At 39.6% G+C, this 17,379-nt stretch overlaps 1 protein-coding gene across 4 annotated transcripts in view; it reads right to left on the bottom strand.

Annotated features, from left to right (window-relative positions):
* Togaram1 (TOG array regulator of axonemal microtubules 1) overlaps positions 1–17,372 on the bottom strand; it is a 62,985-nt gene extending 45,613 nt beyond the window's left edge. For 3 of the 4 annotated variants that reach the window (XM_032907830.1, XM_032907831.1, XM_032907832.1), the window contains exons 1-3: positions 15,077–17,368; positions 1,696–1,852; positions 17–151 (exon numbers count right to left, since the gene is read on the bottom strand). In XM_032907830.1, coding sequence (XP_032763721.1) covers positions 17–151; positions 1,696–1,852; positions 15,077–17,128 — 2,344 coding nt within the window. In that variant the 5' untranslated portion in view covers positions 17,129–17,368. Of the gene's footprint in view, positions 1–16; positions 152–1,695; positions 1,853–15,076 lie in introns of all 4 variants that reach the window. The other variant, XR_004388485.1, reaches the window with a different exon arrangement.
* Between the last annotated feature and the right edge of the window lie 7 nt (positions 17,373–17,379).

Genomic DNA, 17,379 nt, shown 5'->3' with positions numbered 1-17,379 from the left:
AATCTGGAGCTTATACCTTTATCTTGATGGCCATTGGGTGTCCCCAGGAACTGTAAGTCAGAACCCACACTGCCAGTTTTACAACCTATCTGTGACAATCCAAGTTGCCCACATTTCCCGGGAAGATTTGTCTGAAGAGTTGCAGTATTACCTTTGAAAAAAGAAGGCATGGAGGAACAAAGTTAAAGTAAAGGTTATTTTATGATACATATTTCATAAATATTGGTAAGATTATATTCTGGAATTTAACTCAAGATTATAGAATTTTCCAATGGCAAATGTCATCCGTTTCTTGCTTGCTTCACTTAGGAGGCCAAACACACATACACACACACACACACACACACACACACACACACACACACACACACACACACACACACACACACACACACACACACACACACACAGAGGCACAGGTACATGAAAATAAGAAAAATTCTGCCTTTCACAGCTCATAGAGCACTCAGGAAACAGCAGAGGCAGGAAGATCTGTGAATTCAAGGCCAGCCTGGTCTACATAGTGAGTTCATCTGCCTCTTGAGTGCTGGGATTGAAAGCATATGCCACTATAGTCAGCTAAATACCTCTTTCTATGATAACTACACAATTAAACATCTTTCCAATTTCTCTGGCAATTCTTAGATTCCTTTTTACTTCCCTTTTCTTGCTTTCTGTGAGGAATCTATCAGCAAATCAGGTCAACTTTACCTATGACATGTAACCAGAATATAATCGCTTGTCACTACAGTCACTGCTGTGCTGGTTAAAGCCTCTATAAACCTGAGCCAGGATTCTGACAAGGAACTCATTCAGTTCTCCCTCTTTTGCCCTTTGCCTCCTTTCACCTGCTTGAACATAACATCCAAAATGCACGGCAGAGAAACGGCAAGTGATAGTACTACTTCAAAATTCTTCTCAGGACAGGCTAGTTCACTAGGCAGTCTAAGAGGTCTTACACTGAGGCCTTTAAGTTTTACACTTTCATTCCACTCGACCATCTTGGTTATTCTGCCCTGAAATCATTTGCTCTTCACTCTTCACATCTAGTTTGCTTCAAATATTCTCCTCCTGAATAGAACTGTTTAAAATATTCCTGTTCCTCTTCTACATCACCATCTATTATGTCTTAAATTGATTTAATATTTGTTCCCCTGCTCTACTAGAATTGATGCTTTTCTGTTGTTTTGGTTTTGAGACAGGGTCTCACTAAATAGTCGTGGCTGGCCTGAAACTCTTTTGTAGACCAGCCTAGCCTGGAACTCATAGAGATCTGTTTGTTTCTTCCTCCTGAGTACTAGCATCAAAGGTGTATACCACCACGTCCATCACAGAATACTAGCTTTTTCAAAGTATTATACCTTTCTTGAAAGCTACATCCCTAGCATTAAGAAACATATCTAACATGTAGGGATGATGCTCAAGAAATATCAGTGTCTTATTAAGTGACCATGGCCTTACATTACTAACAGCCTACAATGAGATGACCTATGACCTCATAACACAATTATGTCCAAGTGTCTGTTTTTTAACCAACCTTCAATAAGCATTTATTAATTTATTATTTATGTATAAAAGCATAATTTATTAAACCTGATTGGATTATATCTACTTTCTATAAGCTCTCAAATGGATTATGAAGTTTAGAGAAATCTTTAACTTAGTTCAATACAATTTTTTCAAATATTTACTTACCAGCACCACATGTAGGAATTGAATCTGAGTTAAAATCCCGACTACTCTGAAATAAGTTTCTTGATGACCTTTTTTTGCTAAAACATAAATCATCATTGACTGGCATTCCTTGAGAGGACTTTAATTTTGGAGATGGAATAAGGTCATGAGCTGAAAACTGAGAAGAGAGTAAGTTAGCAGATTTTTGCTAAGCCTCTTCAGTAATAAATAATTTAAAACCAATTACAAAACTCAGATAAAGGAAAGTATTATTGAGTATGTAATACAAACACTATATCAGTATGACATATTAACAGTATTTTTCCTTCCAACCAAGATAGAAATGCTACTTTTTTCTTTCTTTTACTAGACTAGTCTTTTCTTTACCTTTCTACACTATATATCTGGCAGTAAGAGAAGAGACAAAACACAAAGGAAAAGGACGTCTGACTCATCAGCAGAAACTCTACTCTAAGCCATTTCAGCATTAGGCAATGAGCAACCTAACAAACAAACATCCTACTCCTCAGACAAGCAGAGGTAGCTATTACTAATGTTCTGTAGCCTGACTAAAACTGCTACAAACAAAGGTGAAGAATATTACCACAGGGCTCTGGTTACAAGCACTTCAGTAGGGCTAGAGATGTGCTCAATGATAAAACTCGTGCTTACAGGCATATGAAAAGTCTGACTAGTAACAAACAAACAAACAAATCAAGTACATTACACACAGTACTTGATGGTTTCCTACTTGCTCATAAACATAGCATGATCTGTAAGTGATAAAGTCAGTTTACGATTTCTACAATTGTTCATATGGTAGGTAGTAGTATAAGTATCACGTGGAATTAAACAGTGAACTTCCAACTGAATACTTTAAAACAAAAGATATATTAACAGATAAGTATAGTAGATGATCCAATAAATATTCTTCACTGTGCAGTCAATTTTACATATTTAAGTTTCCACATTAGACAGAACATGAAGTCCTCTATTTCCATTAACATAATGTTCATGGTTTTAAAAGTATTAAAAAGTTTTCATATTCAGACAGTTCTAGAATTGTAAAAAGTAAAACACTTACTGATGATCTAACATTTACACTGATAACTTTCAGATTGTTCACAATTCTGACAAGCTCTAATGTAAAGGTTGCCTGTTTTGGAGGGTTTTAAGTCAGGTCTCATAGCTCAGGCTGGGCTCAAATTCATGGTGTCTGTTCACAGCAGTAAAACCCTAAGACAGAGGTTGGTACCAGGGACTGGGATATTGCTGTAATAGGCCTGACCATGTTTTTTGAGACTTTGGATTTGGAAAGCAGTAGAATGCTTTAAATGAGGCTGAATGGGCTATCCCAGGAGAAATATGGAAGACTTTGTTCAGTGAAAAAGAATTTCAGTATGTGACCTAGAGACCATTTTGTGGTATTTTGGGGAAAATGTGGCTGCTTTTTGCCATTGTCCAAAGATTCTGCCTGAGGCTAAGGTGAAGAGATTTAGATTAATTGCTTTGAAAAAGGAAGTCTCTTCTTAGGCAAATGGATGGAACTAGAAAATATCATCCTGAGTGAGGTAACCCAATCACAAAAGAACACACATGGTATGAACTCACTGATTAGTGGACACTAGCCCCAAAGCTGGGAATACCCAAGATACAATCCACAAACCACATGAAGCTCAAGAAGTTGGAAGACCAAAGAGTAGATTCTTCAGTCCTTCTTAAAAGGGAGAACAAAATATTCACAGGAGGAAATACAGAGACAAAGTGTGGAGCAGAGACTGAGGGAAAGCTCATCCGGAGACGGCCCCACCCCTGGATCCATCCCATATACTGTCACCAAACCCAGACAATATTGTGGATGCCAAGAAGAACATCCTGACAGGAGCCTGATATAGCTGTCTCCTGAGCTTCCAAAGTCTGACAAATACAGAAATGGAGTTGAATCCTGTGTTCTAGGAGATAGCAGATTAAGGCAGTGGGATTTTGGGGCAAGATCCTACCTGGCTAAATTCAGATTCAGGCAAGGTGGTACACACTTTTAATCCCAGGAGATAAAGCCAAGCAGGTACAGAGCAAGTACCTGAGTTCAAGGCCAGCCTGGTACAGAGCAAGTTCTAGGTGAAGAAAAACTATAAATCCAGATGTAGTGGTACACACCTTTAATCCCAGGAGACAGCCGTGTAGGTTTCTGAGTTCAAGGTCAATCTACAGAGCAAGATCCAGGACAGCCAAGCTTAGGTAGTGAAGGAGTTGGAAAAGAGGAAGCTAGTGATAATGTAATAGAACATGGGGACCATGTTCCAGTTCCTACAAGCAGCAGAACTCAGCAGCTTCGGCCACGTGGCTCTGACTTTATAGTCAAGAGGAAAAGGAGACTACGGGGATGATTGAAGCTGGTTAGCTGGATTCAAGAAATTAGTGGTGATTAAGAAGAAACCTGTATCACTGAGGTGAAATCGTCTGGAAAGTGTTTGCTGAAAGCACAAAGAAGCTCTGCTCCAGAGATAGCCAAGGTTGTATCTCCTGCTGTGGCTGTACTTGGTAATGTGTAAAAGTCACCCAGGTAGTACTGGTTTTGAAGACATGAAGGGGTCATGGACAACAACTGAGGCTTGGCACTGTGAGAGGTCATGGAAGGCCATTGGTGAAGGTACAGCCCCAGTGGCAGTTGACGGTCCAGGACTGAAGGGGTCATGCAAAAGAGTTGAGACTTGGCCCCATAAAGAGAGCCTGTTAGAGGCTAGTGGTGAAGCCTTGTTACAGTGGGAGACCCCAGTGTATTGGAGATGCCAGTACCATGGGATGATCACCAAGAAAGAACAGGAGTGGCAGTAGAGTGGATCAACCTAAGCTTAGAGTGCTACAAAGGGCAGAGCTGGAGAAGTGACACCGGCCCTTTGGAGGAGCTCAAAAGAACATGTGTGGATCCCAGACATTGGAACAAGAAGGTTTCTTGGAGACCCCAAGATGTTTGAGATGCCAGAGCTGTGGGCTATCTGCTGAGGAAAGCTGCTAACAGGAAGTGGAGCCAGCCAGGAGAAAAAGTTGAAAAAGATGAAAAAGGAGTTGAAGATCTGAGGACTGCTTTGACATCAGCTATGAAGATGCAGAGTTTGGACTTTGTCCAGCTGGCTTCTTGTCCTGACTTGGGGATTACAGTTAAGTTCTTTGTCAAGGATTGAGGCTCCATGATTTCCCATGGAGAGAAGCATGTCTATCGGTGTCATCCATTAACAGGTCTTATTTTAAGTAGCATGTTAAGGAGCCTTCATTAGTATACAGCTTCTGTAACAACTAAGATGAAATCTTATAGCAGACTTCCCATTCTTCTGGTGCTTAATCTTTCTGTTCCTTGTTCCACTATAATTCCAGACTCTTTGGAGCAGGAGTTGTGTTATGTTTCTGCTGGAGATAGGCACCACAGAGTCACTTGTCTGCCTATATGGGTACACACAATCACTACTTTTGATTGGCTGTGGTCTAATTGGTCTTTTAGTCTCCAATCCCCAACTTCTCTTAGAAATATACAGTACTATTGGTGTGTTTCCTGACTTCTTATAAAAGCCACTTTCTCAAAAAAGAAACAAAAACCCAAACCCTTCCAATTAAACTAGTCTATTTAATCATTGTCTTAGGACTTCTATTGCTATGACAAGACACCATGACCAAAAGCAACTACAGGGGGAAGGGTTTACTTTTGACGTATAGGTTGCAATGCGTTATCCAGGGAAGTCAGTACAGGAACTCAATGCGGGAACCAGGAGGCAAGACTAGATGCCCACAATCACAGCATCCACCATCACTGCAGACCAAAATGGGGACCAGGTTGCTTATCTGGTGCCAGAGAAGGTCTAGAGGCTCTTTCTGACAACTCTATTACTAGAACGGGGACACACACACACACACACACACACACACACACACACACAGGTGTTGTTTATAATGAGTAATCATTGAAGGGTTTTGCAAATGTTTTCCAACTTTACTTTCATAAGTGCCTTGAGGTTTACAACTTAAAATAATTCTATTACACATTTAGAGCAAAACCATATCCATTTATTTAAAAGAAGAAATGTAGTAGGACCTAAGATACCACGTAATGAAATAATTATGGTTGACTTTAAATACATTCTTAAAAGTAAAACTTGAGTATCAAGTATTCACAGTATCAAGGAGGGCAGAAGGTTTAGAGCAGTGGTAGACCATGCATGTGTGAGACTCCAGGTTCAATAATCACAACAACAACGCAAGCATGTACATGCATGGATGCACACACACAAACCAGAGTGTGATAATACTTCTTTGTGTAAGGAAATGAGAAATTCTAACACCATTCAAAATATATAAGTTCAAGCAAACTCTTTAGATCCATCAGAGATACTCATAAAAGGCAAATTGTAACAAATACGTAGATATCCAGAATTATAACTGAGAGGAGGAACGTCTAAGCAGAATGACTGCCTTCTCTGAAGCAGACAGAGGTAGGATAGAGAAAAGAACTGTTAATTAACAAGTTGCTAGAGGCCCAATACCAGCAAGAGAGAAAGTTAAAGCTCTAGGGGCAGAAGCAAGTCACAGGGGAGTCCCCACGTCTTCTGAGTTTACCTCCAGGAACTCTATCATGTCTTCACACTGGATAGAGAAGGAAAAGGTTTAATGTTTCTGGCAAGGAAAGAGAAAATGTAACCATTATTTTCAAATACATGGAGCTTTCCTATGTTTAACAAGGCCTGCCCTGAGAAGCCTTTCCTTTTAAGCAAAGGCTGATCTGCTTAAATTTTACTAGAACCTACATGATCTAAATGAAGTGAACAGGTCAGTTATGGTTCCTTTAGTCATCCTGTGCAATCCAAGGAGACCTAAGGCTGGAAGACATAGGTGAATCTCAGCATCCAGGAGCACAGGCTTCATGGAGTCCTTATCATAGGACTAAAGAACACTTCCTTCACATTTTAACACCTACTTTCTATACTTTCTTTTTCTCTAGTACACTGTAGTCTACTCTCAACAAAACAAAACTAAAACTAAACCTAGTAACAAAAACCACAGTAAGAAGAAAATAAACATGCATCAGAACAAACATCAACAATGTTTGGCAACAAGGCTGGAATAACTAGGCTGGGATTAAAAAAAAAAAACCTGAAAAAACAAACAAAATGCAAGAACAGGCTAACATAAACTGAAGGCTGGCCTGTGAGAAAGTGAAGAACGTAAGAGCTCAAATACGGAAGAGAGTAAGTGGGATGCCCTCACAGTGTGCTTTAGTAGCTTGGCCTACACAACAGTAACTTCTAAAATGAAAAAGCACTAAAAGGACAACAACAACAACAACAAAAAGGCTGAAAAAAGAAGATATAGAATATGCAAAAATGGTGGGAAACTATAAAAGAAGCAACATGCAGGTTTTTTTTTAAAAAGCATATTGGAAACGTATTTGAGGCATTAATGACCAAGAATGTCCCCAAATTAATATCAGAAAAAGCCACAGAAACTATGTTAGCATATCATCTTCCAGTTACAGAAAATGCTGGAGACAAAGAAGAGGAAAAAACACTCAATTTACACACAACCAAACGTAAAAATACATCTGACTCCTCAGAAATCATGGAAGAGAGAAGAAAGTAAATGAAATAAAATGCCAAGAAAATGAAAGAAAAAATCAAACACCACAACCCTAGGTAGAATCCAGGGAAATTACCCACAATAATGAAGGTCAAAAAGGCATCTACAGACAAACAGAAATTGAGGCATTTTTCCAGTAAGATCTTGCCTTACAACAAATGTTAAGAATTCTTCTTATGAAAAGAAAATTAAATAAGTCAAAATCCTTGATACACACACAGAAAGCGGGGGGGGGGAAGGGGGAGACTGGCAGACAGACAAACTGACATATACAAGTACACTGTATAAACAATAAGAAAGGCATAATAAAATTTTTAAAATTTTTATTGTGTGTGTTGCCTACATGTGTATATATGCATCATATATGTGTCTGGTGCCCAGGAAGGCCAAAAGAGGGTGTCAGATACCTTGGAACTATAATTATAGATGGTTGCGAGTCACTATATGAGTGTTGGGAATTGACCCTAAGTGTTCTGAAAGCGTAGCAATACTCTTAAGCATTAAACCATCTCTTCAGATCCTTTTTTTTTCTTATTCTTGATTGCTCTTAAAATAACTCAAAACAATAATATTAGTATTTCTGTTGTGTCTGTAAAAATGTAAATGCATACTCTAAGGTAACTACAAAAGAAAAAGAAAAGCAATTGATATGCTATAAAAAAGGAAAAAACAGGATCATAAACATCCTTAATCAAATCCACAAAAGACTACAAATGTTATAAGGCAGAAATAAACATAAGCAACAATAAAAAATACTATTTTACTAGTTTACTAGTATATATAGAAATTTTATAGTTACTAGTTTAATCTATACCAATTAAAACATGTGCTATGGGGCTGGAGAGATGGCTCAGAGGTTAAGAGCACTAGCTGCTCTTCCAGAGGTCCTGAGTTCAATTCCCAGCAACCACATGGTGGCTCACAGCCATCTGTAATGGCATCCGACGACGCCCTCTTCTGGTGTGTCTGAAGACAGTGACAGTGTATTCATATCTCATATATATAAAATAAATCTTTAAAAAAAAAACAAAAAAAAACATGTGCTATGGAGATAGCTCAGCAATTAAGAGTATTTGATGTGCAAGGAGGAGGTCCTGAGATCAAATCTCCAGAACACAAATGAGAGAGAGAGAGAGAGAGAGAGAGAGAGAGAGAGAGAGAGAGAGAGAGAGATTGATTGGTATTGATTTTGAACATATGCCTGCTGTAGCCTCAGTGCTGTCAGACAGAGACAAGAAAATTTCTGAAGACTGCTAACTACCTCCATGTTCTGTGAGAGACTCTTGTCTGAAGGGAATGAAGCACAGTGATAACAGTAAGACAACTGATACCTCCTATATAAACACACACAGCCTATAGCACGTACATATACCACACTCACACAGAAGAACATTTTTTTTTAAAGATTTACTTATTTATTATATGAGTACACTGAGCTGTCTTCAGACACACTGGAAGAGGGCATTGGATCCCACTACAGATGGTTGTGAGCCACCATGTGTTTGCTGGGAATTGAACTCAGGACCTCTAGAAGAGCAGTCAGTGCTCTTAACCACTGAGCCATTTCTCCAGGCCCCAGAAGAAAATTTTAAAGGAGTTGTCTGAGTAAAGCGAAAAAGCAAAGCCTAACTATATATTTTCTATAAGAAAGCAACTTTAAATATATTAATGTATACATACTAAATAAAAATATAAAGGAATACAGTGCTAATATGAATAAAAAGAAAGCAGGCATGGGGCTGGAGAGATAGTTCAGCAGTTAAGAGCACTGACTGCTCTTCCAGAGGGCAATGATTAGACTACCAGCACACCCCTGAAAGTTCACAAAAGTCTATAACTCCAGTCTCACAGGATCCAGCAACATCCTCTTCTGGCCCCCAGGAGCACTGTATGTATGTGATTCACAGACCTACATTAAGGCAAAATATTTATATAAATAAAATTAAAAATTAAAAACAGGAAATTGGGCATGACTTAATTTCAGACAAACTGAACTTGGAAGCAAAAAAATTATCAGTCATAAAAGGAGTACTTCTCAATAAAGAGATCAATACTTTAAGAAAATATCATTTTAATAACAATATAGCACCAAACTATGTGATGGAAATACAAGCAGAACTACAAGGAGAAATAAAAAAATCCACTATTGTAGCTGGAAACTCCATCACCTCTTCATCATCAAAAACTGATAGATCCATATGGAGAAAAATAGAAAGGACAATTGAACTCCAACCTGGATGAACTGAATATAATTCTCTTCTATAGATAATTTCATCTAGCAGCACATCGGGTATTCTTCTCAGCTCACATGTATCAACATTAGAGAATAGCCCGGGCAAAGAAGACAGCAAGTAGGTGAAGAACGTGCTGCACGGGCATGAGGACCTGTGTCCAGAGCACTGTGGATGCAGGGTCTGTAACCCTACTGTGAAGTGGATGGGGCAACACAGGGTGATCCCTGGAGCTTGCTGAAGAACACCCCAGCTTCCAGTTCAGTAAGAACTCACTCCCCTCAAAGCAGAAGGCAGACATCTATAAAGGAAGGCACTCAATGTCAACCTCTGGTCTTTACATACTCACACTTGAGAAACACACTCTCACGCAGACACACGCACATACACAGAAAGAGACCACACTCTAGGTCACAGAACGCATAAGAAATGTAAAAGAATATGCCAATATAATAGCTGTTCTTTAACTGCAAAGACATTAAGCTAGAAATCAGCAACAAAGAAATAACACCAAAAAAAAAGCACTTCGAAATTAAAAAAAATATATACTTTTAATTCACACAAAGAATTTCTAAGTGAAATTTAAACAAATTTCAAATTAGATAAAGATGTTTCTGGAATACCAAAATTGTTTCTATTATTAAAAACTAAAGTTTTTGGGCCAGCAAGATGGCTCACCAGTTAAAGGCACTGTAGCCAAACCTGATGACCAAAATTCAATCCCACAACTCACATGGCACAAAGAGAGAAGCAACCCTCTGGAGTTGCTGTGACTTCCATACAGGCAAAAACGCTTCCAATCTCCCTTCAATAATAAATAAAATGTAAAAAAGGAAAAGAACAAGTTAAAATAAAAGCAAGCAAAGAAAAAAAGTAACAAAAAAGCACAGAAATCAGTGAAAACAGGAAATCAAAACCGACACTTCACAAAACCAAAAGCTAGCTTTTTTTTTTAGCTAGCTTTTTTAAAAGATCAATAAAACTGGTAAGCTTTTAGCTAGGTTAAATATAGAAGATACATTTTTAACAGCAAAAATGAGAGAAAACCACATAAATCATATCAATATTAAGATGGAACAGATAATTGACCAGGTCTACCTCTAAATTCATTTAATAATCACCTTCCAAAACAGAGAGCATCAGGTACAATCCTGTCATTAATAAAATCTATTTAACATTTGCAGAAGAAATTTTGTCAGTTCTCTATAATCTTATTTAGGAGACATACCCATAAGGCATACTTCCTACCTTATTCTATAGGGCTGAAAGACATGCTGTATGACTGCAACTCCATGAAACTCAGAAAAAGGCAAAAGTGTGAAAATAAGAAAAGAGCAGTGCTTGCCAAGGGATGAGGAGTGGGAGGAAGGATGAGCATTCGTAGCACAGAGGCTATGTATAGCAACTGAACTACTCTTTGTCATCACCATGGTGGATCCTGTGCACATAGATATACTTGCTGAAATCCAACAGAACAGAATATAAAACACAGGAGTGAAGCCTAATGTAAAGAATGAACGTTCTGGTTCTTACTGCTGTTCTTTCATTGACTACAATCATATGTGCTCGCTATCAGTAATGTGCTGGACGTTCTGGAGCGAGCTGTTTAAGTGTAAAGAGGAATTCATAAACAACCTGCACTTTTTATTTGGTGTACTATCAGCCTAAAGCTGCTCTAAAAACAAACTAATAGTACACAAGACACTTTTTAAAAGCTGCATGTTTTCCAATGTGTATATATTTAGTCCATGCTGTCCTTTTAAAAAACTCGCAGTGTATTTCTACAAGCATTTCTGGGTACATAGTTACAGCTTGATTTCTGTGGTAAATCTCAGTTTCATCACAGAAGCTTTCATATATAAATTAGTCTACATGGACATTTCAGATGCCTTATTTTCTGATTCCTGTTGTTATGGTCAGCATTATTCTTTTTATTATAATTTATTATAATTATTACTATTATTATTATTACTATTATTATTATCGTTTTGACACAGGGTTTCATGTATCCCTGGTTGGCCTCCAACTCACTGACTAGTCCTTTAACACCTCAACCGCCTTGCCTCCACCTCCTACTAGGATTACAAGCATGTGCCACCATGCCCATCCAGAACCAAATCTTAATACAGCCACCAAACATCTTAGACTAGTGACAGAACAAGCAAGTGCAATAATATTCCTTTAAAAAAAATTCATTAATGTTTATAATATATAGCAGTACAAAAATCAAATGAAAAAGATGGAACTGGAGATATAGCTGAAAAGAGTGCTTACCTAGTCCATTAAGGCCCTAGACTCAATCCCAGCACAAGAAATAAATACCTAAATACAACCCTTTGGAAAAGGAAGACTAAGTGAGCAATGAGAACAGTTAAAGTCAGTTCCATCTGCTTCTGAGTGCAAATACTGAATGTGAAAATGCACTCTATGCACTGTGAATCCCTGACTTACAGTTTTTACCTTATGGCAAAGCGATATGCACTCAGCAGAAACAGTTCTTTGAATTTTCATCCTTCCTTGCGATGCTGAGCAGCACCGACTCAGTCCCAGGGTTATGAGCAGAAATGACCTCTCCTGTACCGTATACTAGGCTGCTAAGCTATGATGTTCAATAGGCTAGGCTTAATAAATGTGTTTTGATCATAACATTTTCAAGTTACAGTGAGTTTACTGAGGTATATAAATCTACCATAAGCAGCATCTCTATTTGCCCCACCAAAAGAACTAATTTATTCAAAGTTCTTGTAGGTTGTTAATACTTTTACTTTTATTTCACATTTGTGGTGCTGGAGGTGAGCCCAGGGGCTTGTACATGCTAGGCAAACATTCTGCCACTGAGCTCCATCTTCAGCCCTTTGAAAAGTCTTAATATAAAACCTAATGTGAAAATTCAAAAAACAAAAATAACTATGGAGCTAACCATGGGACACACCTTTAATTCCAGTGCTCAGGATGTGAATCTCTATGAGTCTGAGGCCAGCCCAGTCTACATAATGAGTTTCAAGATAACCAGAGCTTTATAATGAGACCTATCTTTGGGAGTAGGGGTGTGAGAACCAAAACCACACCAAGCCAAACCAAACCAAAGGAAAAGACAAGGAAAACTATGAGGACATCTTGGTTTTTATTTACTAGCTACTTTGGCCTTAATTTTTTGTATGTTAGGTAGGATACAGTGCATGATGTTGGACGATAGGGTTTTGTTACAAAAGAAGGGAGACCAAATATAGAATAGAAAATAGCAGAAAACTTGTACTGCCAATTCAAGATACTCATAAGAATTCATTTAAAAAAAAAGATACCCCTTGGTTCTGGTCACTGTAAGGGCCAATCGGCAATGGCAAGAATTAGCAATGAGTGAAAACATACACAGAATTTGGTCTTGAAATACTTACTACTCTAACATTAGGATCCTGGGTGGAGAGTGGGAACAGCTGATTCCAAGTGGGAAAGATATCAGGTAAGCCTTAGTATTATATCTTAAGATAAGGAAAGACCCAAACACTAACCATGCCAAATATCACTGGGAGCCAGCCATCAGTCAAATATGGGGCAACTCAGCATCAAAAATCCTAATTTGACAGTTAACACAAAATGGTATTTTTAGCAAGTTTTTGTCCCAAAATGCTTTCTCTGAGCATGTATGTATATATAAACCTTACAGGTTTTTGCTTATATACTAGGGTTTCTGGCTTTGTATTTTTATCACATTTTTCAGTATTCAAGTGTTTCTTGTGCTTTTTCTTTGGCTCTTTTTTTGTTTTTTCCTGTTTGTTTTTTGTGTCTTAGTCTGGTTTGTTGTTTGTTTTTGAGTTGCCTACTGGTTTTCTAGTGGAGAAAGACTGGATCTGGATGGGTGTGGAGGTGAGGAGGATCTGGGAGGACCTGGGAGAAGAGAAGCTGATCAGAATATATTGTATGAACAAAAATCTATTTTCAATAAAAAGTAGAAATATAAATAAAATTTTAAAAAGCTTAATTTGGGGTTGGAAAGAAAGCTCAGCAGCACAGAACTCTTTGTGGCTCTTACACAGGACAGAGTTTGGTCCTCAACATTTACCCCAGGCCCATCACAGAATCCTGTAACTCCTCAAGCTCAACTAGAGCCAACAACCTCTTCTGGCCTCCACAAATGAACAAACACACACACACACACAGAGGAAGAGGGAGAGGGAGAGGGGGACAGGGGAGGGGGGGAGAAGGGGGAAGGGGGAAAGGGAGAGAGAAAGAGGGAGGGGGAGACTCATACCTACAGACACATAAATAAAAATAAACCTTAAACACTTTTTAATAGCAAAAATTAAAGATAATGATTACATATAGAAAATAATTTTAGGTAAATATAGAGGAAATGTTTTTGTCTTTGATTACACTTTGTAGCCCCAATGTAATAAGTAACTAATACAAATAAAATTATTCACTGGATGTCAGAAGCAATGAGTAAAATGTTGTATTTGTAGAGTCTCAATGTAGTATCTACAGTGAAGGGGAAAATATATCTTTATAATGCATCTTGTCACTTAATCAAAGGATAAACTGAGGCATCACTCAAGGCGGGGCAATTCCACTGTACTGTATCCATTACTGAGGTAATATATTTGCTAATTATTTTTAAACTGAGTCTACTCAAATAGAAACAATCATATAAATTCATGTGAGATATTCCACAAAACAATATTCTCAGCCTTTCAGGGGAAAAGGGGCCTACAAAGAAAAATCCATACAAATCACACAAACAAGTAGGGACATAAACTAAGTAAAAAGGCAATACCCACACCAACTATAATTCCCACACCAACTATAACTAGATATGGGATGATAACAGTAAAATGAAAAAAAAATGTAAAGCACGGTTTGGGAACAAATGGAGAAAATTAAATAAAAGTTATATATAATTTAATTACTTAGTATTCTGAAGCATATATACAGTTATAAAATAACTTATTTTAGAAAGAAATAATAAAGGAATGAAATCCAAAATGTGTGCAATTTACTATCAAATGGTTCATAAAATATTGAGCAAAAAAATGACAAGATGTTAACTGGGAAACACAGACAAAGTATATAAGTACTGATGGCAATCTGAATTTAAGTATATATTTGTAAATTTTAAGATAAAACCTTTGCAGGGACAGGAATCTGAGTTCAAAGATCGAAACCCTGAAGGCTTTTGTGTTCTTTGTTTTTCTAGTGGAATTAGGTATTCCACGGCACTCTGTATTTCTTCTATTTTAGGACCTAATATGTTAATTGCCAGTTTATAACCTTCTCCAGAAACCACTTGGAATTGCAATTTAGTTCTTTATCTGGTACCTACTGGGTTTCAGTTTTTGTTGTATGGCTGAGGTGAATGGGATATGATTAAAATAATTATGGGTATAACTGACACCCATTTATTGTCCATAGCTCACTGTACCTCAAATTTAATCAGGAACCCATTAAATAGATTGACATAATCCATACTATTATAATGGATGTTCCCATCAGCACTTAATTCAAAAACTTAACTGTGAATTCTTTCATTTTTAACTTAAGAATATTAAGCATACCTGCTCTGTATCTTTAATGTCCTTGGAATTGGAGGTCTGGTTTTCTCCCATGACTCCAGGCTGCTCATTTTCCCATGGTAATTTATTTTTCCCTTTTCCAGCACTTAAAACCCTTCGGGTACAGATAGTTGGACTGTAGGATCCATACAGTTGCATGCTGTCCCTGGTATGGTCACCACAGTAGCAGTGTGCACTCTGAGTCCTGTTACCAGACATAAGCCAGTCTGTATCTGCTCCATGTGCCAAATGGCTTGACCTACCCTGGGCAGAAGACGGCATGAGTATTGCATACTCCACAAACCCCTGTTCTGTAAGCCGTGGAAGAGTTTTCCTGGCCAGTCGAGCCTGCACTGCATTCATCACTCCATCGCCATTATCCTGCAATTCAACAGTATCTACAGCTTTAAAAAGAACATTGGTTTTCCCTGAGCCCATTGATGATGCCAAAACAGCAAAGGCTTCTAGAGCTGCCTGGCGGACCCTGCGTTTGCTATCCACAAGAGCTGGAGCAAGATCAAAGGACAGTTTGGTTAAGTCAAAATCCTCACTGGGGTAGGTCAGGAGGGAACAGATACAAATGTTCACTACTTCCTCCCGTACTCTGGAATGCTTATGTTTTAGGTTTTCCAGGAGCAAAGAAAGTACCTGCTGAGGGCCTACTTCTTTCATAAGCTTTAGAAAGATTTTCATGTACTCCTGCTTGATCACCAACTTGTTGTCTGCCAGCACTTTCACAGAAGCTGCTATAACTGGTCCCAAGAACTGTTGCACCTGCTCTCCCAGGCGAATAACCAGTAAATGGAGAACTTGAAGTGTGCCATGGACCACTTTGAAATTGGAATCGTCTAGCAAGTTATACAATAAGCTAATGAAACCAACAAGACTAGAATGAGGGGTAGAACTTGGGTTAAATTTTCCCAGCAACTGTTTTAGTTCTTCAACAGCCTGAGTCCTGTTTTTATAGTCTTCCTGATCCAACAATCTTGCATGCAGTTCCTGAGGAATAATCCCAAATTTAAGATTACTACTGGAAAGATTCACTACACATGGGGCAGCATCTTCAGAAAACCCAGAGGCTTCTAGCTCCAAATAATAAGGAACCTGACTTCCATACTGGGACTCCAGGCGGCGATTGTAGTGTCTCCTTAGCGCAGAGGGCAAACGAGAGATGTAGGAGTGAAACCTCTCTTGACCAAGTCGTTCTCCAATTTGTTGAAGTGTCGAGAATGCTGTCTCAGATTCTTCTTCCATCTCCTGATCGCCAAGCTTTCGGGCCAGAGATATTATTACTTCAGTGAGATCCAAGCCCAGTAACAAATCCTCAGGAGTAAGCAAGATAGGGAGCAACAGCGCAGTGGAAGCTCTAAGACGGGCATCTGGACTTTCCAGGCCTTGTATAAGAGTTCTCAGGACCTGCCCTGAACTACGTCTCAGACAGATATGCAGGATCTGCAGCGCATCTTTCCGTAGGGCAGGGTTATCTTCTCGCAATGAGACAACTAGTTGAGGCAAAAGCGCTAAACTAAAGGCTTCTTCCAGCTGACCCGCCTCGCCCTGACCCCGAAGAACATCCGAGAGAAGCTGCAAGCACAGCCTCTTCTCATCACTACCGCCTTCCACAAGCACTCGGCCCAGCGCCCGATATAAGGCTTCCTTGCGGCGGGGAAAGCCAAGCCGGCCGCCCCGCCGCGGCAAGGCAGCCTGCAAAGCCTGGAACGCCTCGGAAGGATCCGGTGCGGTGCGCAGGAGTTGAAGAAGCCGAGTCTCCTCCTCATCTCCGCTCGACAGCCCACCCCCAGGACCGGACCAGCTAGTTGAAATAGCCTCCGCCGGTAACAGAAGGGTCGAGGACAGAGGCGATGGTGTCGCGGGGCAGGAGCCATGATCCCCAGCAGCCCCACGGCAGTAGTAGCTTTTCTCGCCTCTCATTGTGCCCCCAGATCGACGACCATCAGTCCCTGGGGCGGAAGGACGACAGCGGCTCAGGAGGCGATAGGAACCAGTGGTTGCAAGAGGCGGCAGAGGGAGCAGCTCGGAAGGCGCGGCCGCCATGGAGGGTCGTCAGATAGCGAGAGCTGGAGGGAACCATTGCCGTCTTGGGAGGGCTGGATGAAGCCCAGCCTTCCAGCTCTTCTCCAAGCCCCGAGCTGCAGAGGAAAAGAAGAAACGGCTCCGGTCAGCTGCCAGGCCGCTGCGGCCTTCGACTCCCGGAGCCAGCCTCCGGCAAAATGGCCCCCGCTAAGCCTGGGACCCCACAGCCGCCACCCGGCGTAACCAGGGCCACCACGTGACCAAACCGAGCG

This window comes from Rattus rattus, chromosome 7 (genome assembly GCF_011064425.1).
Source record: "Rattus rattus isolate New Zealand chromosome 7, Rrattus_CSIRO_v1, whole genome shotgun sequence".
Lineage (NCBI taxonomy): Eukaryota > Metazoa > Chordata > Mammalia > Rodentia > Muridae > Rattus > Rattus rattus.
Note: the sequence above shows the minus strand (reverse complement) of the source record. Positions and strands in the feature narration are given on the sequence as shown.